Genomic DNA, 27022 nt, shown 5'->3' with positions numbered 1-27022 from the left:
ATTTTTAAATAAAAAATCTTTAATTTGTTCTTTAATCATACTGTTGTCACCATTGTTGCCAGCTTTTAAATGTTCATTCAACCAAATTAACTAATGTAGTTCATTCAAAATGTTGCTCAACATATGTTACACTTCAAGCCTGGAAAACCTTCTAGGGTAAAACTTGCCTTTAAAACAGATAATTTAAAATGGTTCATTTGCTGGACAAAAGTTCAAGCTGTAACTCTTTCCAATCTGATACAGGCAGCTCGAACAAGAAGTACGTCTTAGATATGGATGGTTGACATTTGCATATAAACAACTTTCCAGATTCTCTGTATCCAAAAAAAAAAAAAAAAAAGACCCCCTCAAACTATTCATTCTATGAATTTGTCTTCTAAAGCTACTTTGAGCTTGATTTGAGTGTCAAATATTCCTTCATAACAACAGAAGGAACCAGATAACTGATGAGGCACCAGCTGCTGCATTTACCAAATTTTTACACAACGGATGAACACCAAGGACACATATTTTGTAAGGAGGAAAGAGCTAAATTTTCATCCCCTGCTTTCTAAGGCTGTGATAATTTCAACCTCTCCAGCTAATACCACGTTGATATAGAATTTGACCATTACAGTCAGAAAAATGCCCCTGCAACCTGCCCATTGTCCTAGATTTGGAAAGATGACTAACCCTCTTCTGGTATAGTTGCAGAAAAAGAAGAAACGTAGTCTATAAATACCCTAACAAAAAGAGATTCACAGAGCAAAACAAAGTGAAGCTGAATTAGGATTTTGGCAAAGGCAACTTGCCAGGCTGTTGCGGTAAACATTTGGCCAATCACACCTATGCAGTCAAATTGTTCCAGCTCTGCTTTACTCATCTTTCAGGACTCCAAATCTTTTATTTGTCTGGAGGGGAAGTCAACCTTTCTTCAGCTGCCCTTAGGACCCAAATTTCCTACTGCTGTTAGCTCCACTTTCTTCTCCACTGAAGACTTCTCACTATGGAAGAAGGACACCAGCATGGAGATGTGGTGGCAATGCCTTTATAATTAACTTGACTTTGCAGCCTTTCCAAGATTCACTTCTTTATTTTGTAAAACAAACCCCTAGAATGTTTCCTTCTTATAAGGGAAAATATGCACACAGGAGTCATTCAAGTGGTCCTTGATGGGACCAATGAGAAAATTGCAAAGTGGCTCTGGAGCCAATGCCTCTTTGAAAAATAAAAATCCTATTCATATAAGTAATATTAGCCCTCCTTTAGACCAAAGTTTTGTTACCAAACTTTATTTAATTAAAAAAAAAGACACTTCTGGACATATTGTGAATAACCATTGTCATTCTTGTCCCTTTAATATATGAATTTTTACCTTAAATAATGTTCCTCTTTATTCTACTTTCTCTCCAGGTTAGTATATTGTCCTACTGTTTGCTGCCTGTCATCAATATCATATTCTGTGATAATGTTTAGTTCCTCCTTAAAAATGTTTCTTCTGGCATGCTTTTCCCTAGCTACAAATTCCTAATATTGTGAAGCACAAGCACTGGGGTAATGGGGATCTGCCACTTTTGGAAAAATACATTTTGATCCTCTTCATCACTGTCATCATACAACAGAACACAGGAATGAACTGCTAAGCCTGCTAATCCAAACTATCTTAATAGTTTAGATGGGTCTGCCAAATCCAGTCGGAAAGTCCCCTGGTATTATATATTGCCATAGCTTAAGCATCTCTGTCAGGCGAATGCAACCATATTGAACTGGCAGATTAATAATGCAAACAAGCAGAACCAAACAATGAAGATTTTCCCCTTAATCAGACAATTAAGTTTGGGCAGAAGTAGGCAGTATGCAAAAGCAGCTTTGCAATTGTAACCTTTCTACAAAAAGACGACAACAACAACAAAAAGAAAATGAACGCATTTCTGGTATTGTAAAACTTGTATTATGATTAATTAATAAGAGCATATAATATATTCCACACCTCAAACAAAGATTTTGAATTTCTTCTGACCTTTTGCAAGGTATCTGTAACCAACCAGAGCTCCTGTTTTTATTCTATTATAATTGACAGTTGTCCCTGGAATGATGCAGGGATTCCCCTGGCATAGAAATATCATTTACTATTAACTGGATTTGCACTGGACAGCCTTAGAAATAGGAGGCAGCTCTCCTAAAATTTCTAAATAGAAAACTATCCTCTGTAAAGAGGCCACATGGTTACTCTAATTGCGTGTTTACACACACACGCACATACACACACGCACATATACAGTATATAAAATTTTGATTACAATAGTAAAAACAAATATAAACTAAAGAGAGAGAGAGAGAGAGTATAAAAAGTGCAAGGAAAGAAAAAGGAAAAAAACAAGAAGAAAGTAAGATAAAGAAATATCTAAAGAAGTAACTTCCAATCTTCATGACAAATATAAATACACTTAATAACTCTTCACCCCCTATAAAGTTACAATTAAATATCTCTTCTTCCTATAGCTCATTCCCTTATCTACATGCAAATCATAAATCATCAACTTTTCAGTCCTCAGCAAAAAGTCTATAAAGGGTTACCAGAATTTTATAGAAACATGTCTTATTCTAACCTTGGTCAAACAAACCAACTTATATTCCTTCCTTTTACTTCTAACAATCTTGATTAACTCATTCAGATGTTGTCACAGGATTTGATCCCTACAATTTTTCTTTTTCATCCCAAAGGCTTCTTTGAGGCTTTAGCAAACCTCTTTTGTAAATCCAATAAAAAGTCAATATCTAGGTTGTTCTCTTGATTTATCATTTGTATTTCCACTTTAATTTTCAAAGCAACTTCTTCTGTATATCCAGTAGAAAGTCCTTATCTTCTTCATAACTTCTAACATAGATCCCCACCAGATTGTTTCCAATAGCAATCTATCCTTGAGAGCGTGTTCCCAGGTGGATCAGAATCTCTCCAGTCATCTTCCCATCTGGCCAGTGATGGTAGAAACATGGAGGCCATTTTTCCTGAGTCCTGTCTTCTCTGCCCTAGTCTACTGGATGCAAGTCTATGAGGGCAGGTCTGGGATCCCCAACATTTATTTCCTTGCTTGGCCTTGGCATGAAGGTCTGTGTATGTCTCTGCACCAAAGGATAATGGTGCCCTTCTTTTGTATCTGCTCTTCTCCTTCCTTAGTGGCTGAAAGCAGGGATTTCCTTTTGTCCTTGTTCCCTATAAATGGCTTCCCCAAATAGCTTCTTCTCCCCAAAAGGTTTTGCTGCAATGTTGGCTCTTGATTATGATTCAGGTATCAGCAGGGGAAGCACTAATCTCTGGTGTGCAATGTCTCCTAAAACTAGAGATCTGGCTACAAATTGTAAGCAGATCATAAGTGAGTCCATGAATTCAGCATCTCTGGTGAGTTTGCCAATACCTAATTTTAGGGTTTTGGATTCTGGCAGGGCTTCTAAGAGTTGTTCACAAAGCCAGATGGCCAATGCTTGAGTGGTCATCACTGAAATAGTTGCAACTGTCATGTCCATTGCCAGTGCTTTGTGTTATGTCCTGTGCCACTGCTTTTCCGAACTCTTTTCTGCATTTTATTGGATCCATGAGTGCTTCTCTCACTTTCTTGGAGGAATAGCTGTATCAGGGCTAATACTGACCCATGTGGAAGCAAGCAACTTCATAATATTCTGGCAAAGGTAAGTCCACCAGTTTATCAGATAGGACTATGTTCAGGGTCTGGTTGGGTCTGCCCATTCCTAAATTATTTCTGAAAAGACCAGAAATGGCATTTTCAATTCAGCATTAGAAATAGAGCAGTGACCCCCAAGGAACAGAAGGGCTTCTGTTCCTTGGAGGTCACTGCTTATTCTGTTCAGTTCTTGGTGTTCTCTGAAGTTGGTTGTTTTCCTACAGACATTTCATTACCAAGCTAGGTAACATCATCAGCGCATGAGAGAGTGTAGTTTGCTGGTTATTTATATATATAGTAGCTTGCCCTACAAGTCTTGGCTGGGTATGGTTTCTTCTTTGATGGCTCCTTGATTAGGGTATTATTTCTTCCCTGATTGTTTATCTGGTGCTGTTTCCTGCTTATCTGGAAGTTGGTTTCTAGGGAGGATTTTGGCTGTTTCTTTGGATCATCATCTCTCCCCTCCCTCTCCTTAGCCCTTGGGCTGGAGTTGGGAGAAAAAGCCACTACTTCTTAAATAGTGGCTTCCTCCACAGAACAGGAAGAAGCTTTAAGCCTCGCCTTCTAACAAGGAGTTAACCCTTTCCTGTTAATTGCATATCTGGTGATGATGCAGGAAGGAAGGAAGGAAGGAAGAAGTTAATATTAGAAAGAGAAAAGCATAAAAAAACTGAGATATCAAAAAGAGATCAAGTAGCTAGTCTTATTCACTTTTTGTTCAGGCCCCACTTATCTGTGGCTAAGATATTACTCACAAGAAAAGAATAATAAAAAAGTTGCTCACCTCTAGATTGCTGTGGGAGCAGCTCTCCCCTTATACTTATAAAAATCTTCAGAGGAAATTTAAATGAGTATAGAACAGCATCCTAATATGTTAATCGTTAGAAGAAACTCTATACAAGTTTTACTATTAGAGGAAGTAAGCTTGATATCACAAAATAATGTGCCAAATCAGAGCTTATCTCTCACTTTTGCATAAAAGAAAAAAGGGGTTCCCATAAAGCAACAGACTGTAGACATACTCATAACACCCACTGATAAATGTCCATAAATGGGTGCTGTTATTCACAGCAATATTTTAGTAAGTTCTTCAATCTAGTCTGGCAGAGGGCTTAAGGTCTCTCAACTGAAGAATGTCCCATGGAAATGTTCAGTTGGAGTGGAACAGTCTAAGTGTACTTCACTTAAGGGAAAGCTAAGAGAGGAAGAGGAGGAAGAGGAAAACAAAGAGTATTGTATAGACCTACAGTGAGCTCTGAGCTATCCAAGCAAGACTATTAAGGAAAGAGCAAGTCCCTGAAAAATATATTACCTCCCCAGAGGTAAGCCTGGTTCTAAAGAGAGCAGGATCTTATAGCATCTAAGCCTTAAAATGCCCCAACTCTAAAGGTTGGTCTTCCCTAAACATGAGCCATTCAGGTGGCATCACTCACACTCACTGCTTCTAGCCATGGAAAGGGGGGATGTTTTTCCAAGGAGAGCTTTGCATGCTTTTGGTGGCACAGTCTGTTTCTCCTTAGCCCTGACTACTGGGACAAACAACAGCTGTGCTGGAATATTTAATCTGTGATGCTCTGTGATGCTTTGGACAGAGTCCAGTTTTAGCCTAATTAACTGATACTAGTTTAATTTAAAGGGAGAGACTTGGCTAGTAGGTCAAGTGCTTTTCAGCAAGTAGCTTTTTAACACAGCAATTATATTCCATTTACTTTTAAGCTATGTAAGATTCGGAAAACAAACATTCCATGACACAAGGAAATGTTATGCTTGTCAAAAACCACAGAAGGAACCACTTTCCCCAGGAAATGTAAGTGTGGGACCCATAGTCATCAAGCAAGAAAACCACTGAATCCCTCTGGCCATACCAAATCCACAGATTTCTGACCGAATGACACATTACCAACATGTAGCCCTACACTATGATCTGTACCAGAAAAGCCACTTCAGTTAAACATAATGAGAGTGAAGAAGCCATAACAGAAGGTATGGGCTTAACGCTTTCCTTGTGAGCTGCTACTTCTCTGCTTCGAATTGCACTGACCCAGCAGCTGATGCCTCCCTGGGGAGGGGTTAAGTGAAGGCTTAACTAGAACCAGATGCAATCTGCACAAGTATCCAGTTTCACTGTGTATTGCATGGATCATGGGAAGAAAGAACTTCATATGTCCCTTTTTCTTTAACTAGTCCGGCTTCTCTTTTTGATGTTATGTGTGGGGATGTGTGTGTGTGGGGGGGGGGGGGAGAGACAGGGGATGTATCTGAAGGAAACAAAAACAGAGCTTGTACAAAGCCATGAACAGCATTTCCCATCTGCAGTTGCCACCTAGACAATAGCTGCACAGACATGGATTTAAAATCTTCCTATCCTGAACTTTTCATCCTAAAGTCAGAGTAGCTTACATTAAAACGCATTACACAAGTTAACACTGATTGCATTTTACTACTTTCATTGCTTTATGTTTTTAAATGTTTTATAATCCTGTTATCCACTGAGAGAACTTCAGTTATTGGGCTTAGTAGCAAAATTACAAATAAACCACAATATAAAGCATAAACAGGCTTGAATAACAAAGTATCCATCATTGAAGAACACTGTTTAAACACAAGACACACAGCAATTTTTAATAGTTTCATGTCAGATATCTAATAAAATAAAGATCTACAGCTTGACTAACTCTGAGAGCATCTTGGCAAAAAGGCTTCATTCTTAGAAGTTGTCTGCTATGTCTCTTTTGACAACAATACTTACCAAAAAGTTTCAGCTGCTGAATAAAACTGGTAGTAGGGAGGAATTTACAGGAGAAGGTATCCCTTAAGCTAACCAGGCACCATTTAAATTCTTAAAGGTCAGAAACAATATCTTAAATCAATTGAAAACATTAACCAGCATAGGACAAACAAAATAGGTTTAGTATGTTACAAACAGAGAACCAGTTTGGTCTAGTGGTTAAGGCACCAGGCTAGAAAGTGGCAGACTGTGAGTTCTATTCTCACCTTAGGCCAAAGCCAGCTGGGTGACCTTGGCCAGTTGCTGTCTCTCAGCCCTAGGAACAAGGCAATGGCAAGAAAACTTGGCAAGAAAACTGCAGGGACTTATCAACAGGAGTCAACACTGACTTGAAGATGCTAAAAAAGGAAAAATAACAACACCTAAGCAGAGCCAAAAGTCTGATGGAAGTATTTTTCACAAAAATACTTTTGTGAAGTATTGTGAAGGCTCCATCCAGCATGCTACATTTGCCTAATCTGATAGCATTATGCAGAGATGTCTCTCCTAGTCATTTGCAGATGCAAAAGGACCATCAGGCCTAAATGTTTTCTAAAGGTCTAAAACCAATGTTTATCTGTGGATGGGAGGGGAGGGAGAGTGGAAGGGATGGAAACTTGTTTCAGATGCTTTGTCCATCAGCATCTGGACAAAGTAATGGGATCTTTTGTAAGGCTCCTGCAGCTGCTTTAAAAGCTGCCCTCTGCATATGCGCATGTAGATATGTACATATGTACATATGTACATATGTACGAATGAATGACTGGTCACCTGGGTTGACTAGAAAGACACAGTTGCAATAATGATTGCATACATTGAAGTTAAGTGCTTTGTTCATGCTTTTGTGCATTGTGAAGCACCTTTTTCAAATGCTTGGCATAGCTGTCCTACTGAACCATTCCCATTTAGTTTTATTCAGGGTTTGGTCATTTGTATCACATACAGATGAAGGATCACAGATGCAGTCTCCATGAAAAATGGTCTTTATTCATATCCCTCATTGCAGTGAAATAGAATTTGAAATAGCTAGAATTCAAGATGTTTCATTTGCTTTAAATAGTTTGATGGATATAAAACTATGGACAAAGTAATGAAGGGAACAGCTGTGTAAAGAAGGATGGACTCAGTTATAGTAGTGATGAGTGCACAGTTGGAAGAGCTGAAGGACCAGGTTAGGGATAGATTGTCATGGACAAAAATCTAGGTGGTCACTAAGAGTTGACAATGACTTGATGGCACATAATCAAAAATCATCTAGAAGTTTCCACAATGGTCTGGCAGAACTCAGCAGTCTGATAACTTAGCAACTGCTTCTGAATTTTGAGTTTAAGGAATACTCAGCTGGAGCATCTACCATTTCCATAATAGTTGGCATTGTTTACCATTTGCTCAACAGCCTTCCCATATCTGAAACGATATACATTTAAGACTGAAGCAGAGGAAGAAAACCTCCCCAATTCCTACTCGTATGAAAGCGGAGGAGCCTAAAAGACTGCTTCAATCTTTTTGTTTGGTGCGAATTTCTGGACAGAAGTGTGCAGAACCAGGACATTTGTAGTACCTCTAGGCATATGTTCCAAAATATTGAGAATGTAGAGCTTAAAAAAAAGATTTTACAGCCTGCTTGGCTCATCTGTGTTCTAGTTTTGAAGGGGTAAATATGTAGCCCGTTAGATGAACAATGGTATTGTTTTACTTTTAAACTTAGAAAGAAAAAAGGGGAACAGACAGAGTTTGAATCATTGTGAAAGTTATGAATTACCAGCAATGTTGATCAGTTTTTATCAGTTTTTTTGGCCGATAAATACTATTTAAACATACCATTTATGTGTCAATCTCACATTTTCTTGGTAGGAGCTCAGAGACACAGACATGTTGGTACTGATTGGAACAGGCTCACCTCGCTTCAGATGTATAACTTAATACTGTGCATTCCAGATTCTATGGATCTCCGACAAAATCACATTTAATAAATAGACTGTATGTGTGGTACTATGCCACCAAATCTTATTTTGTAAAAAAAAAGTTATCCATACTATCCTATCTTTGAAATATTGTTGTTTATTTTCCTAAGAAAATGATATGTGGAATATGCCACATGATACCATGCAGTTGCCCATAATATATTAGAAGAGAAGTAGTCAAAATTGTTTATTTTTCTCTATTTTTTAAAACAGATATTTAATACAAAAGACAAGCAGAAAGAAAAAATGTTAAGTTAAACTTGCATTTGGCTTATAAACTGTCGAGTGAAGGCTTAAAAGCAGAGATGGAAAAGACCGTGAGAAAGCTACCAATTCTAAAGAAATAGAAGCTTAATCAAGCCAGTCTCTTCATTTTTTAAATTCTGGAGCAGCTAAGCCCCACTGATGGGAAAAAATGTTTAATAATTATACATTCTGCTCATAGTAAACCAACGCAAGGAATTAGCCCTGCTAGTGCAATCTTTGCCAAAAATAAAACAGCAGTGGGAATCAGGGGTGATATAAGGGACAAAATCACAGAGTATGACATCCCACAATCTCTCTCTCTCTCCCCTTTTCTCTGAACATCTGTCCAGCTATTCCCCTCTTGGGGAATTCAGCTAAATATATGGAAGGGTTCAAACTGGGTACAGTACTACCCCCATATTCTCTCCAACTTCTGCATGCAACTGGGTATTCTGAAGGAGAGCGATACTTTTGTTTAATTGAACTACAATAGGGTAGAGTCCCAGATCATGTGAAGAAGAGGAAGTCAGGGAGAAAAAAGGAAAGGGGCAGAGTGTTCTTGCCATTCTCTGCTCAGTTTGAAGCTCCTCACTCATTCAGCTGAATGCCCTAAGGCCATATCATACATCATATCATATCATATCATATCATATCATATCATATCATATCATATCATATCATATCATATATCATATCATATCAGTAACCCAGGGGGTGGCAGTAAAATGTAAGTTTTTCAGCTGCTGATTTCCAGGCCAGGAAGTTTTCTACCGAATTCAGACTTCTTTTAGATAAAGCAGTGCTACAGAGGGAAGAACAGAGAGTTGGAATGATGGAAGAACTTGACAGGACTAGAGAAGACACAATAATGTTCACAGCGTAAAATGCCATCTTCTAAGGAAGAGAAACTTCCTCTTCTTGGGCTTTCCAAAAGAGAATCCACCCCATCCCAAATGTTATTTTTAAGAGGTCTCAAGGGCCTCATAACATTTTACCAACTGTTAAGAGAATTCAGAGTTATCTTTTTTTTTTAATATGATTTTTTAAAAACATTTTTTAAATCTTATAGGTTAGGATACAATCTAGGATGAAACAAAGTATTTAAGGATGAGAGTATGTGTTATTGATCATAAGTACACTCACGGATATAAATCAATAAGTCTGATCTACTGGCTAACAGGGATGGGTCATTGGTTAAAGATAATGTGAAATCTGCAAATTTGAACAGGATTGTTTAGAAAGGGAGGAAGTGCCATACTTACTGAGGGTGATAGGAATTGCAGTTCAGTCCATCTAAAGGTTAACACTTTGCGTAGGCTGTAATAAAGCATTTATCTGAAAAGCTCTCTAGTCAACAGAAGTATCCCACACATTTTGGATTACATACTGTATATGCACAAGAAGTAGCAATAAAAGCAACAACATACAGATCAGACTGTCATATTTCTTTATGCTATTTGTACAATGTATATTACTGTAGCCATTAATAGGTATACCCCAGAGGATGGCAGTAAAGTTGGGGAAATGAGTGAATGGTGCAAACGGATAGAGATTTGCTATGACAATCAAGGAAATAATTTGGGAGCTAGGAATCTGGATAACTAGGGCTTGCAGTTAGCCTGAGGCAGAACAGAAGAAAGAGGATATATAGGTAAACAAGGGAAAATAGGTAAAGATGTCACAGAATGAGATAAAGGAATCTGTTTAATGCAAACAAGGATTGACCCAGAGAGGGGAGCACAAGCCTAGATGAAATGGCTAAGAGAAAGAAAGAGAAGTTATTCCCTTAGGAAAGCAACTTGAGTAAATAAAAAGTCAGAGCTTTAACGTGGGACATAAATGTTACTTAGGAGTAACAGAGAAGGAAGATAAAGCTTTCAAGTGAGAGAAGGATGTCTCCTGAGTCAAGCTGCCTATGAAAACAAAGAAGAGATAAGAGACCTCCAGTTATTGCTGGAAAGATTACTCATAAGCAAGAGGCAAAGGGAGAATGCAGGCCTGCTTGCAATTTGGGGTCAATGGAGGTGGATCAGAGGACAAGTCCCACTCACAGAGGAAATCAACCCAAAGTACCAGCTGAAGAGAGGATTGAGGCCAAGAGAACAAGGTGTGCTCAGTGGCTGACTGCTAAGTGAGCAGATCATGACTAGAAGAACTGATTAGCAGTCCATTTGGATTTGAATCAGGGCCAGTGAGGTGCAAAAGGAAATGAGGAAAGAGGAGGAAAGAGGAGACTGTTCCATGAGACTTTTGCAAGACAAATAAGATTGTTGTGTGAATATGTTTGGACTTTAAAGTGCACTCGGTTTCAAAAAGGTTCTGCCTGGCTGTTGGGTGACAGAGAGAGAAAGTACATTCTCCAAGAAAGCTTCTTAGGAGGTGGGGGGAGGAATTTGAAGTTATTCTTGTATATGTATAAATCTGGTTCTATATTTGTATGCTTTTTGTTTAATGTAAGTGGAATCAAGATAATAAATGTGTGAGATCTGTTTATAACTTGAAATGTCTTGGGTCATATTGGATATTCTTGGGGGACTCTGCTGGTAGAAGAGTTATACACACATTTGGTTGAAGGGTTTGGATAGGAATTAGAAATGAAACTACTGGGGCCCTATGGATGAGAATTTTTCCCTTTCATAGCAGTTTCTCTCAGTCACTATGGAAAAACAGAGCTGCCCAAGGAGCTATATAAAAATATAAAATCTTAGCCGCACACAGACTGCACTGAAGTCTTAACTATACAGTATGACTAATTCAATCTTGCTAAAGATTCTGTGGGATTGTTTTGAAATTGTAGAAGAATCTATTTTTTTTTAATATTCTGAGTTTCAGTTAAGGGTATAGGACTATTTTGTTGATAAGTCTTTTATATGAAAAATAAGATGGTTCAATATTTGACCACTTTGCTGAGTCTATGTGTGAAGAAGCAAGCATTTTGGGGAAAATAATCCTTGGAAAAACAAGTAATCACTATATAACATCTTGAGTTGTTCCTTTATCATTCAGAACTACTTTCCTAGCAAACTTTTGTAATGGCTTTGGCTCTCCCAAACTGCAGTGGGAAACTCCTAATCTAGCATGCATTCTGAACAGCTGAAAGACGGAAAGAAGAATGTTTAAAGATGTAAGCACCATTCACCATACTAGTAAGGCATGGGATAGGATACCATAACATATTTTAGATTTTGACTGGTGTAATTACAAATACTAAGCATGAACCTCATATGTCATGAAACAAAAAGAGAACGGATCACCTTGCATTCAAATCAAGAACATATTTACTATTACAACTGTTATAGAAACTTTTCTATATAATTAATAAGTGGTACTTAGGCCCTTGTTTTGGACTTAGGCCCAATTAGAGCTAACCCATTTTCTGTGAACCAGAATTGCCTCTTTTGTATGCCATCACTTAATTCACATCAATGATTAAGATCAGCAATTGAAATGGCAAGCCCTCCTTAACTCATACAGCATGAACTACTGCCAAGATGCAAGGACAGATCTGAAAACTATGTGGACTGTGTGCCTGGTTTGTTAAAACTACCAGCTGACTTGCAGAATTCAGTAAGTACCTCTAGGCCTTTGGTTCACCCTTTTCAATGGTACAGCATTGCTGCAATTCCCTCATTTTGCTCAATCATAACTACAGTATTATTTCTGATATACCAGTTGTACATTTCTGGGCAGTGAAAGTCATTAGAAGACCAGAGAAAGATAATGTGCTAGTTAACAAATTAATTTTTTCCCATCTTTTTACGATACTAGAGAGAAAAAAGCATTCATATAACCTTCAGCAATATTCTCCGTTCTAAGAGTAGGAGCTCCTTCTCTCATCACTTTGCCAATGTTTTCAAAAGTAAAGGGGATAATTTGTTGAATAAACAGCTTGTTAGTCTTCCCCCTCCTTCTGGGTAGATTAAGATGATACCCTTGCCCTGTTCACCTCCAAATGTTTCCAATGTTATGTTTTTTCCACAAGAGAAGATAGCAAACAGGAATTCAGATCATAAAACTGCTGCAGTTGTTCTTCAACATCTGTAAAGAACTTTGATGGCAGTAAGAATCTACATTGACATTCTATTTAGTTAGTATAGGATTCTGTATAGAATGGGTTAGGGTTAACCAGGAGACTGTGAGTTCTAGTCCATGAAAGCCAGCTGGGTGATTTTGGGCCAGTCACTCTTTCTCAGCCCCCAACATCAGGCTCAGGTGACAAGCCAGTTGGTCAATTCCTGTTGCAACCACCGGATTAACACTTGGTTGACCTGGAAAAAAGCAGACCTTGCCCATGTGGGAAAAATGGTAGGAAGAAAAAAAAGCATCTTAACTGCAGTTTCTAATCAATGTTGTAAAACAGTTTAGAAAGGGTCACAAGTAGTTATGCCAGGAGAGAAGATAATGAGCTATGATTTGATAGGAATAGAGATAGTGGGTTTGGCCCTGACAAACAAGTGATCTGCAAAGGCAACACAGAGAATTAAAGAGTGACTAACAGAGGCATTCCTTTGCAGTTAAGATTTCATTTCACAATAGAAGCCAAATCCAAAACCAAAAGAGCATTTGCTGAAATAATCAGCAGAAACAACACAAGTGAGGATGCTTTTGACATATTCTAATATGAATTTATACTTTCACCCATCTCCTAAACCTGTATACAAGCAAAGTGTATTGCAAGTTATATTTTCATCTACTAAATCAACAGGTAAATTAATCTTTGCTCCTATGCAGTACAGTATTTTCTTGATTTTATGAAACAAAGATAATTCCAAAAAGCATTCTCTTTCAGATAAATGTTTATCTCTAAATAGTTCAATGTATGAATTTTATTTTCTGTCCTTTTTCAAGATATTTTAAACTAAAATTACTTTAAAATCTCTACAGAAAACCAAATAACTGTACATCCCCCACCCAAATGAAAAGAAAAAACACAACCAAAAACCTGCCACTTGCACAAAGAATAGCCTCTCTAGAAATCATGCAGAAAACAGACTTATCTGAATGTATATATCACCTGTTTGGGAGCGGCAGTGGTGGGCAGAGGATGTAATAACTTGACTTCCAACAATTGCCATAAAGGTTTCTATCCATAGATTTTCCAATCATCAGGCAATGTAGTGGAGAATTATCAAAGCGATCAAACTGAACTTTGCACAAGTAATGCTATATATTTCAAGTACAAAAGCATCAGATTGCCTATGAACAAAATCAGTTTCTGAACTGAAAGGATTTTCTTTTATATAGGAACATCCATGAGGACAATTCTGCCTTGAAATGGCTAAACCTGGTCTTTTGACCTCTTTTCATTCATACTGGTCAGATCATTTATTTTCATTCTGACAGAAAGGTTTCCACATGCATTTCTCCAAGATGGAATAAATATAATGGCTTTGGATTAAAATTAATTATCCCATGAATCCAAGTACAATATCATTTAGGCCCTGCATTTGATAAACTTGGGAAAATGCAGCTCACTTTTTTTTTTTTTTTAATTCCTGGTGAACAAGTTGTTAATAAATCTGAACAATTGCTTCTAAGTATGAAAATGTCTTAGTCTCCCTCATTTTTGTCATGCCCTTTGAGATTACTACCAAAAAAAAAAAAAAAAGGTTGGGGTTTAATGGAAGATCCTGATTCCTTTAATTATTTTAAACATGGTAAACATAAGAATACAATTCTTGGCTACCAATATTTGCTTTCCATCCAAGGTGCTCATTCTGGCTTAACTGACTTTAAGAGTCTTCTCCTGAGAACTGCTCATCTTGTCAATACCCTGTTTTCACCGGATAGCCACTCAGAGTTCATGGTGCTGTGTTATCAAGGTTTTGCCTGCTTGAAGTGCCACAATTCTGTGCATTTTATTCTTTGCAATATGGCTTTCCTTTAGAGGCTGATAGCCTTCAGCAACCGCAGTGGGGAATGGTGCTTATGAGAAAACTGGTTCAGGCAGTATTTCTAGTTTATGAATAGGTCACTGGAATCAGGATCATTTGAAGCTTTTTTTAAAAATAGCAATAGTTAAACAGCAGAGCAATTCAATCAAGTCCATGGAATAAGAGAGATTTGAATGTATATATTTATTTATAATTTTGTTGAATGTATTTATGTATTTTTTCAGTACTGGGGTTTAATATTAACATGAGTTTTCAAACATATCTGAAACCCTCACCTCCTTCCTCTAAGCTTTTGGATACAATTTTCCAGAAGATGTGATATTTGGGTCATACGGTTTTTCTACTGCAGAAACTATTTCTATGCTTTATGCAGAGTGTCAGTTTTGTGTATGTGTCTGAATATGCATGAGACAACTGAGTGTTATATGAATTTTTTATTGAGAAGTAAACTTTCTCTCCAAAACTACTACTGCTACATGAGACAGCTGGCTTATTGCTTAAGATGACTACACTGATGCTACTAATATATGAGAGTGGAAGATCTAAACTAGATCTTTGCAATGAATTTTGAAAACAACAATTTTTTCTTTTCTTTTCTTTTAAATATTTACAGTATAAATGGAGATCCCCTTTGGTTTATTTAAGGAGAGTTGTTCAGAATTATTGCTTCTCTATTACAGAGAAGAGTGAGATATGGCTCTTAGCATATTTTGCAACTCCTTCATGGATCACTGCCTTGTCGTGGTGAAGGGGCTTGCGTAACTCAGTGAAGCCATGAGCTATACCGTGTAGGGCCACCCAAGACGGACAGGTCATGACAGAGAGTTCTGACAAAATGTGGTCCACTGGAGAAGGAAATGGCAACCCACTCCAGTATCCTTGCCAAGAAAACCCCATGGACAATGTTAGAAGGCTAAAAGATATGATGCTGGAAGATGAGCCCCTCAGGTCAGAAGGTGTCCAATATGCTACTGGGGAAGAGCGGAGGGCATTTCCAAGTAGCTCCAGAAAGAGTGAAGCGGCTGGGCCAAAGCCGAAAGGACGTTCAGCTGTGGATGTATCTGGAAGCGAAAAGAAGGTCCGATGCTGTAAAGAACAATATTGTATAGGTACCTGGAATGTAAGATCTATGAACCAAGGCAAGCTGGATGTGGTCAAACATGAGATGACAAGACTGAACGTCGACATCTTGGGAATCAGCGAATTGAAATGGACAGGAATGGGTGAATTTAATTCAGGTGACCATTATATCTACTACTGTGACCAAGAAACCCTTAGAAGAAATGGAGTTGCACTCATAGTGAATAAGAGAGTGGGAAAGGCAGTAATGGGGTACAACCTCAAAAACGACAGAATGATCTCAGTGCGTATCCAAGGCAAACCATTCAACATCACAGTAATCCAAGTCTATGCCCCAACCACTGATGCCGAAGAAGCTGAAGTTGACCGCTTCTATGAAGACCTACAACACCTTCTAGAACTAGCACCAAAAAAAGATGTCCTTTTCATCATAGGGGATTGGAATGCTAAAGTAGGAAGTCAAGGAGTAATCGGAATAACAGGCAAGTTTGGCCTTGGAGCACAAAATGAAGCAGGGCAAAGGCTAATAGAATTCTGTCAAGAGAACAAGCTAGTCATAGCAAACACTCTTTTCCAACAACACAAGAGACGACTCTACACATGGACATCACCAGATGGTCAATACCGAAACCAGATTGATTACATACTTTGCAGCCAAAGATGGAGAAGCTCTATACAGACAGCAAAAACAAGACCAGGAGCTGACTGTGGCTCAGATCATGAGCTTCTTACTGCAAAATTTAGGCTTAAATTGAAGAATGTAGGGAAAACCACTAGACCACTCAGATATGACTTAGATCATATTCCTTGTGAATACACAGTGAAGGTGATGAATAGATTTAGAGGGTTAGATTTGGTAGACAGAGTGCCTGAAGAACTATGGACGGAGGTCTGTAACATTGTACAGGAGGCAGCAACTAAAACCAGCCCAAGAAAAAGAAATGCAAGAAAGCAAAATGGCTGTCTGATGAGGCATTACAAATAGCTGTGGAAAGAAGGAATGTGAAAAGCAAGGGTGAAAGGGAAAGATATAAGCAACTGAATGCAGATTTCCAGAGAATAGCAAGGAGAGATAAGAAGGCCTTCTTAAATGAACAGTGCAAAGAAATTGAGGAAAACAGTAGAATGGGGAAGACTAGAGATCTCTTCAAGAAAATTGGAGATATCAAAGGAACGTTTAGTGCAAAGATGGGCATGATAAAGGACAAAAAAGGCAGGGACCTAACAGAAGCAGAAGAGATTAAGAAGAGGTGGCAAGAATACACAGAAGAACTATACAAGAAAGATCTTAATGTCCCTGATGTCCATGCTGGTGTGGTCACTGACCTTGAGCCAGACATCCTAGAGAGTGAAGTCAAGTGGGCCTTAGGAAGCATTGTTAACAACAAAGCTAGTGGAGATGACAGTATTCCAGCTGAGTTATTTAAAATACTAAAAGATGATGCTGTTAAAGTGCTGCACTCAATATGCCAGCAAGTTTGGAAAACGCAACAGTGGCCACGGGATTGGAAAAGGTCAGTTTACGTTCCAATTCCAAAGAAGGGCAATGCCAAAGAATGCTCAAACTATCGCACAATTGCACTCATTTCACATGCTAGCAAGGTTATGCTCAAAATCCTACAAGCTAGGCTTCAGCAGTACGTGAACCGAGAACTACCGGATGTACAAGCTGGGTTTCGAAGAGGCAGAGGAACTAGAGATCAAATTGCCAACATTCGCTGGATCATGGAGAAAGCACGAGAGTTCCAGAAAAATATCTACTTCTGCTTCATTGACTATGCAAAAACCTTCGATTGTGTGGATCACAACAAACTCTGGCAAATTCTTAAAGAGATGGGGGTACCAGACCATCTTACCTGTCTCCTGAGAAATCTGTATGCGGGCCAAGAAGCAACAGTTAGAACCAGTCACGGAACAACCGATTGGTTCAAAATAGGGAAAGGAGTACGACAAGGCTGTATACTGTCACCCTGGTTATTTAACCTATATGCAGAGTACATCATGAGAAATGCCAGGTTGGAAGAATCACAAGCCGGAATTAAGATTGCAGGGAGAATCATCAATAACCTCAGATATGCAGACGATACCACCCTAATGGCAGAAAGTGAAGAAGAACTAAAGGGCCTCTTGATGAGGGTGAAGGAGGAGAGTGCGAAAGCTGGCTTGAAACTCAACATTAAAAAAACTAAGATCATGGCATCTGGACCCATCAATTCCTGGTAAATAGAAGGGGTAGAAATGGAAGCAGTAACAGACTTCATTTATTTGGGCTCCAAGATCACCGCAGACGGAGACTGCAGCCATGAAATTAAAAGACGCTTGCTCCTTGGGAGGAAAGCTATGGCAAACCTAGATAGCATATTAAAAAGCAGAGATGTCACCTTGCCGACAAAGATCCGCATAGTCAAAGCTATGGTTTTCCCAGTAGTAATGTATGGCTGTGAGAGCTGGACCATAAAGAAGGCTGAGCGCCGAAGAATTGATGCCTTTGAACTGTGGTGCTGGAGAAGACTCTTAAGAGTCCCCTGGACTGCTAGGAGGTCAAACCAGTCAATCTTAAAGGAAATCAACCCTGATTGCTCATTGGAAGGATCGATAATGAAACTCAAGCTCAGATACTTTGGTCACCTAATGCGAAGAGAGGAGTCTTTGGAAAAGACCCTGATGCTGGGAAAGATTGAAGGCAAAAGGAGAAGAGGACGGCAGAGGATGAGATGGTTAGATAGCATCACTGAAGCAATGAGCATGAAACTGAGCAAACTCAGGGAGGCAGTGAAGGACAGGAAGGCCTGGCACGATATGGTTCATGGGGTCACGAAGAGTCGGACACGACTTAACGACTGAACAACAACATATTTTGCAAAATACAAAAAAAGGAAAAAATACTTTTTCTTTGCCCAGTTGGGGAATTTGTCTCTGAGGCCTGACTTGAGGCTGGGAACTGAAGTTGCTCTTTTCATGACATATTGGGCCAGGCTGACTTTCCTTATCAGTATATGTCAGATTACATTATATAGAGAAAGGAGACAATACTCTAGAAATTCTAACAGTCATTAGGATTTGTAGGAAACAAAGGTTTCATGGGCTCTCGCACAATAACATTAGAAATTGTTTTACATGTAAGTAACTTCATATATCTAGTGTTATGTAAGAAATATGTAGTACAACTCTTGCCATAATTCCTTGGTATTAAAATAGAATTAATAAATACATTCCACTGAATGATGTTTATTAGCTTTTATTATCTCAACCATGCTATTGAACACACTAACACTTATTCTCGAAGTTCAAAAGAAATCAGTCCTACGGAACAGTAATATTAAATGCGTGCTATCTTAAGCTCCCAGAGAAAGATAGGGTCTAACGGTCTTTCTCCATGAATTAGTCTGTGCCCTCTGTTAGCTTTCAGGTTCTTGAAATAAAATACAATCTAGTTTATAAAAGAGATCAGTTCTCTTCTGTGGTCCTCATAATGAATGGGTAGCAGCAACATATAGAATGACATCATATCATCATCCATTTGACATTAACCAGACAATGTAAGTTAAAATATGTTCCAAAGAGCTCCCTGAGAGAAAAAGTAAATCCATAAAATATTTATGGTAGGAAAATTGTTGACTAAGCAAAACAAAGAAAAAATCTGCCTTTTCTTTTATCAAAGCATACAATGTCATTTAAAGTTTAAATGGAGCTCTTAAAAAAGATACCATGTATCTTGGGCCAGGCATGTTTCTACTGAAAAGGAATCTAAGCAATGCTCATGAAACCTAGTCATGGTCTTGAAAGCGTAGGGATTTCAGGTATTCAGGACTTAGCGCTTCCTTGGTCCATGGCCTCTGACACCGAGGCTATGAGCAAATGAAAACATAAGAGTAAATTCTCTCCCTCCATTTGCTAACATCTAATTACCCCCTGATTAACCCTGATTGTTCATTGGAAGGACTGATAATGAAGCTCAAGCTCAGATACTTTGGTCACCTAATGCGAAGAGAGATCTCTTTGGAGAAGACCCTGATGCTGGGAAAGATTGAAGGCAAAAGGAGAAGAGGACGGCAGAGGATGAGATGGTTAGATAGCATCACTGAAGCAATGAGCATGAAACTGAGCAAACTCAGGGAGGCAGTGAAGGACAGGAAGGCCTGGCGCAATATGGTTCATGGGGTCACGAAGAGTCGGACACGACTTAAGGACTAAACAACAACAACAACAATTACCCCCTGAGATTCTGTGTCCTGCTGAGATCGCCACCTAATGGATACAGATTCCCACATATACTTCCTTACAGATAGCAAAGATCTAAGCCAAGATTGACAAATGCTCAAATGCCTCTTAAGTATTTGAACCAGCTTAAGTATAATGACCCCTAATACAAGATGAAAGGAAGCCTCTGAATTGAAAGGGAGGATGATAGTGAAGCAATTGCCTCAGTCCTGAGGAAAAGTAACTGCCAGAAATCATCTGTGCCTATGATTCAGAAGTGCTGCATTTTAATAGGAAGGATTAATACACTACCTTTCCCCTGAGAGCTCAAATAAAGCTTGTGGTAGAAATATCATCTGGACATTTAAAAAGTAGAAAACATCTTCTTCAAGGAGGAGACTGAATATTCCACTCCTTTCTCATTTCACTGTCTCAAGGCTGGGTTTACATGGATAGAGTTATGGTTATGTCTTGCCTGCTTTTCACGGGAATGGTGAATACACCTAACACTCCCAGCGTGCATGACTGCAATAGTAGAGAGTACAGGGAGAACAGACAGTTGTGCCACTAGGCCAAAATATCAAAAGGGATGAAAAAAAATTCAATTCTGCAGGCTATATTGCAGGTCCACCATTTTCTCAATAGCATAATTATTGTTCAGAAAAATAGCCCACCGCACTAATTAGACTGCATATTCCTAGACAAAATGGCTAACTTATTGACAGCAGTTAGTTTCACAGAGAAAGGCCTGAAATAAACTGAAACTTACTCTATAGGAATTGTTAAATTTTCTTTTGTGAAAGTGGGGAGAACTGCTGACAGAGAAATCAGTCCAGTTTTGCAGGTGAAAATATATCTATAATGGGATTGCAGCTAAATTAAATTCATTATGAGCATTCCAAGGTCTTTCAGGTGCTTCTCATTACGGTGATCAGATAAATATTTTATCACTATGAAGTATCTGAACTTCAATAACATGTATTATTGTTTAAGTCTGAACTGAAGAAGTGACTTCAATTTGCCTCAACAAGGAGCTTTGTACAGCAGAAGTGATATGATTCTGTTTGTTGACAAGAAGATCGACCACATTTGTTTTTAAGAAACACTTTATGTCAACTTGAAGCTTCCCCATTTTTCTTAGCTCTGTCACACAGTAAAAGCCAGAAGAACCTACTTTGCAGATGCTGCACATATACAGAAGCCTCCATTGACTTGGCAACTGTTAGAGACAATGAGAAAGGCCTGCAAAGTCAAGCCACTACAAAGGGATTCTTCACTCAGACTTTTATGGAACCAAAGTTCCATCAAGGATTTGCACACCTCTACTGTAGATCACAGAGCAATAGTGGAACTTTTGAGCAATATACCCACTGAACAATTATAAGCAAAGAGATGGAGCACTGATGATCTACCCAAAATTCTCTGTGTATACAAAGATAGCACCTGAAAGAGAATGCCAGGCTAAAATGACTTACTTGTACAGTATCTGCTGGTGCTTCAGGTGGGATAGAGATGTTCAGCCATGCAACATAATCCCAGGATAGTCCCACACATAATTTTTAAAACATTTGCTCCAGAGTTAACACTATTGAGAAAATGTTCACTAGACATAATAGCAAGATTTTGCTTCACTCTTTTCCTGTTACATCTCTTCAACACTATCTTTTCAGGTGTTCCTTACCCCTGGGATGAGGTATTTCATCACAATTTCTTTGCCTTTCTCTCCCAATTTTTCATCTGGAAGTACTTCATATTCTGCCTAGAAAAAAAAAAAAAGATGAAAAACGATTAATTGTGCTTTGTATATCAATTTGGCATGCAGGTGATTGTACTCTAAGAATCTGCAGGACAATCAGCAGGTTTCTTTTGCTGAACAATTCATGTGTTGCAGCTCATCTCATTTGTGAAGCAAACATTCTGCTGCAAGAAGATCAGAGTCTAACCAAGTCCAACTATTTATAATAGTGTTTTTATGCCAGTGTTTCTCAAACTTGGCAACTTTAAGATGTGTGGACTTCACTTTTATAAAAGACTGGAAACCCTTTAGGGACTTTTTGTGAAAATAGATAAAAATGAACTGGTGATTTCTGGATTTATTGATTAAAAAGGGCTGTATATGGGAAGAAAGCAGCTATGTTATATAATTCTGGAGGGGCAAAACAGTATTAATTATGTTTGTCAGTGTTGTAAAGAGGATTGGAAGTCATATTTCCTCTTCTTTCTTTCTCTTTCTTCTTGATTTGTTATATTGTTTATCACCTTTTATTTTTCTATCTTTCCTATTTTTCTTCTATATCATTTTCTTTTTTCTATTTTTTTTCTATTTCTTTGTGTTTAGCTTTTAACTTTGTGAAGACATTGTCTTTAATAAAAATTAAATTAAAAAAAAGTGTGGACTTCAACTCCCAGAATTCCACATGCTGGCTGGGGAATTCTGGAAGTTGAAGTCCGCACATCTTAAAGTTGCCAAGTTTGAGAAACACTGTTTTATGCACATGCTCTGTTTATGTACTCATGTACTCATGTACTCATTCTCTTTCTCTTTTTTCTGTGGTTTTAAATGTAAACCACCTAGCACAAACATTGGTGCTCTCCATTTACACCCATGCAAAGGGAACAGTTAGGTTTGCACTGTGGCAGTAAAACCTTTTGCAGACCCCTGTATTTCTTGTGCTCCTCATCATGCATGGAGATGTATATGAGGAAGGATTATAATAATAATAAATACACTTTTCACATGCAGAAAATTTTGAACTTTAATCCATGGTACCTCCATATAAGAAGGATCAGGTGGCTTGCACTATGAAAATCTCTACCTGATCAGAGATGTAGTCACAAAATACTCTTCAGTCTTAGGTCAAATGTCTGCTGAATTTTTAGACCAAACTTATCTAGACAGAAGGCGGCTAGAAATGAGGAGCCAAATGGGACCCCTCCTTTAAATAGGCAGGGTCCATATTTAAAGTGCAATTATAGGTTACAATATCCTCTCTGTGTACACTCATGTGTGTATATATTCATATGTTAATATTTAATTTAGTTGAAATGATGTGGCTTTGATATTTTCTATCTAAACATGGTTATAATCCCATGGTATGTGTGAAAACAGGAGGTTGGATCCTCAAAGGTTAGAGTCTCCCAGATAAATGCCAAACCAATTACTTCCTATTTATGTCAGACAATGAACTTTGGCTCAGCCAGAATGTTCTTGTTATATACATCCAATGCAGGATGACATAATTTAATAAATCATATTAGATAATGGGATGTTTTAAATGGCAAACAAACATTTTTAGCAATCAAGTACCTTTGTGGGTAGAGATACCCTACCCATGAATGATGCTGCAGATCTATTTTAAAAAGAGCAGTTCGCTATTTGAAGACATCTTCATTTGAAAGGCTGGCTGAAGTCTTATTTAAAAAGTATATGTAGAAAGGAACAGCAGAAGTCTTGAAATTGTTCTTTAAGTTATTATAATTCAAATAATTGACTTACTATTTCTATGCATCTTAAATGCAAATTTGACAACTTTGCCATGTAGAATTCATGCTGAATCATCTTTACCTATGAGAACAATTTCTCGGTTTTTAGGAAATGTGGTGACATTTGTTATGAAATTTACCAATGGCTGATTTGAATCTAGGAAATGTTTAAGAGGGAAACATCCTGAAAATGAAGAATTGAAAATACAGAGAAAAATATTTTTAAAATATTTGCCTCCCTCCCTCTCTGTATCCACATGTACCTTACTCTTTCTGTATTCCTTCCAAGAGATTGATCTACAGCTCTATCCTTCAACTTGGTACCCTTCAGATGTTCAGGGCAACATAATGGCATCCAAATCAAACCACCATGATGCCAAAATGATGACATATTTGCAATGATGCAATCTCACAAATGCCACAGTTAAGTATTTGCACCAGGATGTCTGATTCAAGTGTTCAAGGAAATTGTGGCGTTTGTGTGATTATGTCTGTGTGCATGCGCCATTCTTTGCCCATCCTCCCAGCAGACACTTTTCATCTTCCAGGCATTGCTGGTCTTACTATCTAGGAATGACCAAACACCTCTGGAATTATAATGTTAAAGAAGAGTTTTAGAGATTTTTTTCTCCCAACTTTGTAAACTACATCTAGGCACTACTTTTACAAAGAGACTTATTGGAAAGACAGTTAACTCAGTGGTAGAACATATACTTTGTGTTCATGTCTGAAGCTGTTTCTGTCATCAGATCACATGGGAAGGCCCTTAAAGCAGCTGGGACAAGCCTTCTGAAGCTGCCTCCTCTAAGTGCTTTGATGAGGGGCACTTTGCTTGTACTAGTGCGCATACCCCTTCTTCAAATACTTTACTTAGCTTCTTTAAAAGCCACAGCATTTCCAGAAATAAGTCAATATTGAAATGAAATTGTTCCTCTTCCATCAGCCCATTCATTTTTACCAAAATTGCATTCATGTGAAAAATGTACAGGAGAACTTAAATTTCTAATTTTGCCAAAGACAACTTTTAATTTCATGACTACCTGAACAGTTGATGGTCTGCACAATGTCCTTAGGATATCGTACCACCTTCACTTCAGATCATGAGAACTTTGTAAAACTGTTGCTGTATTCCCAAGAGCATTTCATTCCATTGAAAATGAGGTGGGCTTTTTTCTTTTTTGCATCACCTCAAAAGTGTACCTACGATGAGCCAGCCATTCTTATCATAATATTATTTCAGAGTGCTTTAAAAATCAGCAGTACAATTAAATTTCTCTTGTTAAACAGCCACTATGAAAGAAATTTTCAGATAAGCACGCTTCAGATAAGAAACACACTGACTGTTAAAATAGACATCACTACAAACCTTCCACTCCTGTTAAATGTAAAAGGATGAAGCAATTAAATACCCATAAAGTCTGTACAAAGAGGTTTGCAGCGTTCTTTCATAACATTTCTTGTCCATTTAGATTTTATCAGACTGCAGGTCATGTTGCCTCTTCAAAGCACCAATAGACAAGAATGTTTATAGCATCTTAATGATGCTTTCTCCCTCCTACCCCTCATTACCACCCTTTGGAACCTATTTCAAAGATTAAAAATCACATTCATGAAAGAGCTATTTTAAAAAAGCTTAGAAAATCTGGAGTCTTATCTCAACTGTCACAATTCATGACGACTGCAAAGAGAGAATGGCACATGGCAAGAGACTGAAGTCCTGCTGATATACAAAACATTTTTAATCTAAAGAGGAAATATTTGTACTTTAGCTTCTATGCATTTCTATACACAGAGGACAGAACAGCAGTCCTCAACATGTCATTATGACTTACTTCAACACAATTCTGGTCCTAAAAATTATGGCTCATTGTGTTTCCCCTTGCCACATTTTCTATTTATTTATCACTGTAAAAAAAAATCTTAGTTGGTTGTTCTATTTGGAGAAAATGAATAATTTCATCTAGGAGATACTTAATCCTAGAAACTATAAAGAAGCAAACTCAGCAACTTTTTAAAGTACGTATGCTCAGACATTTTGTAGTCTTAACAGAAAAATGTAGCAGGCTCCATCAGAACTTTCCCTCAGGTCCAACCCCTTTTGGCTGGGGAACTTCCATAACATGTGATGTAACCCTGTCTTACTGTCTTTTCTTACAGTTGATTAAAAACAAACAAACAAACAAGGGTTTAAGTTTAGATCTATCCTAACGTTATATAAGCTGCCTTCAAAAGGCTGTTTCATGTGGCTTTCACTCCATACCCAGAAGTTCTATAAACAAATGCAAGCTATCACTGAACAGCCAAAGTAGAAACATTCCGCAATAGTCTTCTTCTCCAATTCCTCCCAAAGCAGGATTTCATTAAAAAAAAATGGGGGGGAAGGGGGAACCTGCCAAAATGTTTTTTACCTAACTGCAGTAAAGATTGTTTTCTGTGCAAAAAATATATCCTTGCCATTGTTTGTGGTGGTGGCAACAAAGGCCCTCTTCTTAGCAGCCTGAGGCCTCTTGCTGCCGTCTGATCTCTCTACCGTGATGCTTCATAGTGCCACAGTGTTAGTGCTCAATATATTTCACATACATTATTTTAGTAATCCAGCAAAGTGCAAAGCACTTACCTTTACAGAGAGTGGCTCAGCTAAATAGATTGAGACTTGCCTAAGGCCACCAAGTGAATTCATGGAATAGCTAACCAACAAAGGACTTCCAGTTTATACTCTTCAAATCCTACATTTATTTGCTTGAATAAATTCTATTGTGTGTAGTGGGTCTTACTCCAAGACTGAGTGCACATAGGACCAAAGCTTCAATCATTGCCCAGAGGTAATAATATATAGCTACGTATTAGCCATAATTAGCCATAAACATTATTACTCAGTGACCAGCCATTGGCACATTACAAAAAGGTATTTGCTTTTTGATTGCTTTTTAATTCTGCTGGATTATTTTGATTTGCTTTCTCCACTATATATGCTATATTCTTAGGTTCAACTTTAAATTTATAAGGTGTAATTTTAACATCCTAACAATCTAAGGGCAGGATACTTATCTATAACTCAAGGGTGTCCACAGGATATGGTCAAAAGTAAGATGATGGCCATCATCTGCCGTTTTTTTATGTGCCTCACACTACTGTGGCTGCCATTTTGATTTTTTTACCACACCTGCAGCCATCCCTGATATAACTATTTCTAATGTAGCATACATTGAGGATGGAGGACTAAGGGTTTTGACAGAAATCAAATCAATAAATATAATATACACATTGCTGATACATATTCAGATACAAGTAACCCATGAAAACTCTCTTATATAAAGCTCCTGATCTATTTAGCTATATAAACAGAAACACACACAGAGCCTGAGGGTAGAGGAGAAAGTTTAATGGTAGAACTACAAAAGTAATGGAATGCAAGAGGTACAAACTGTGAAAGAACAAAAAATGAAGGACATCTTTGTACCTGCACAGAGAGGCCCATAATATGCAATAAACTCTTGAAGGATTCGTAAGAAGCAACTTACCACCGAATCAAGAAACTTAATACAGCACTCCAGCTCCAGGCGAGTCTCGCAGAATTGCCGAAAGAGAAGTCTTCCTATTGGTTGCTTGTCACATAAACTGTAATAATCTCTCTCTGGAGGAAGTAAAGAAGAGGAGGAGGGAAAGTGAAACACTGAAATGCTTTTTAAAGCTGTTCAATTTGGAGAGGCTGGGTGTATGACTTAATTT

General features: G+C 38.1%; 1 protein-coding gene across 3 annotated transcripts in view; it reads right to left on the bottom strand.

Moving 5' to 3' along the window:
- Positions 1–27022, bottom strand: part of GRK5 (G protein-coupled receptor kinase 5) — a 172500-nt gene that overhangs the window by 50982 nt on the left and 94496 nt on the right. For all 3 annotated transcript variants that reach the window (XR_015794345.1, XM_088131855.1, XM_088131854.1), the window contains 2 exons: positions 26815–26927; positions 21492–21569 (listed from right to left, as the gene is read on the bottom strand). Coding sequence is in view for 2 of the 3 variants with exons in the window: in XM_088131855.1 (XP_087987981.1) it covers positions 21492–21569; positions 26815–26927 (191 nt within the window). In the remaining variant the exon portion in view is untranslated. The remainder of the gene's footprint in view (positions 1–21491; positions 21570–26814; positions 26928–27022) is intronic.

The sequence above is a fragment of the Python bivittatus genome, unplaced genomic scaffold (genome assembly GCF_059951505.1).
Source record: "Python bivittatus isolate LINGU-HERP-01145 unplaced genomic scaffold, Pbiv_v1 ctg000980_np1212, whole genome shotgun sequence".
Classification (NCBI taxonomy): Eukaryota; Metazoa; Chordata; class Lepidosauria; order Squamata; family Pythonidae; genus Python; species Python bivittatus.
The sequence above is the reverse complement of the archived record's forward strand: the minus strand, read 5'-3'. Positions and strand labels throughout refer to the sequence as shown.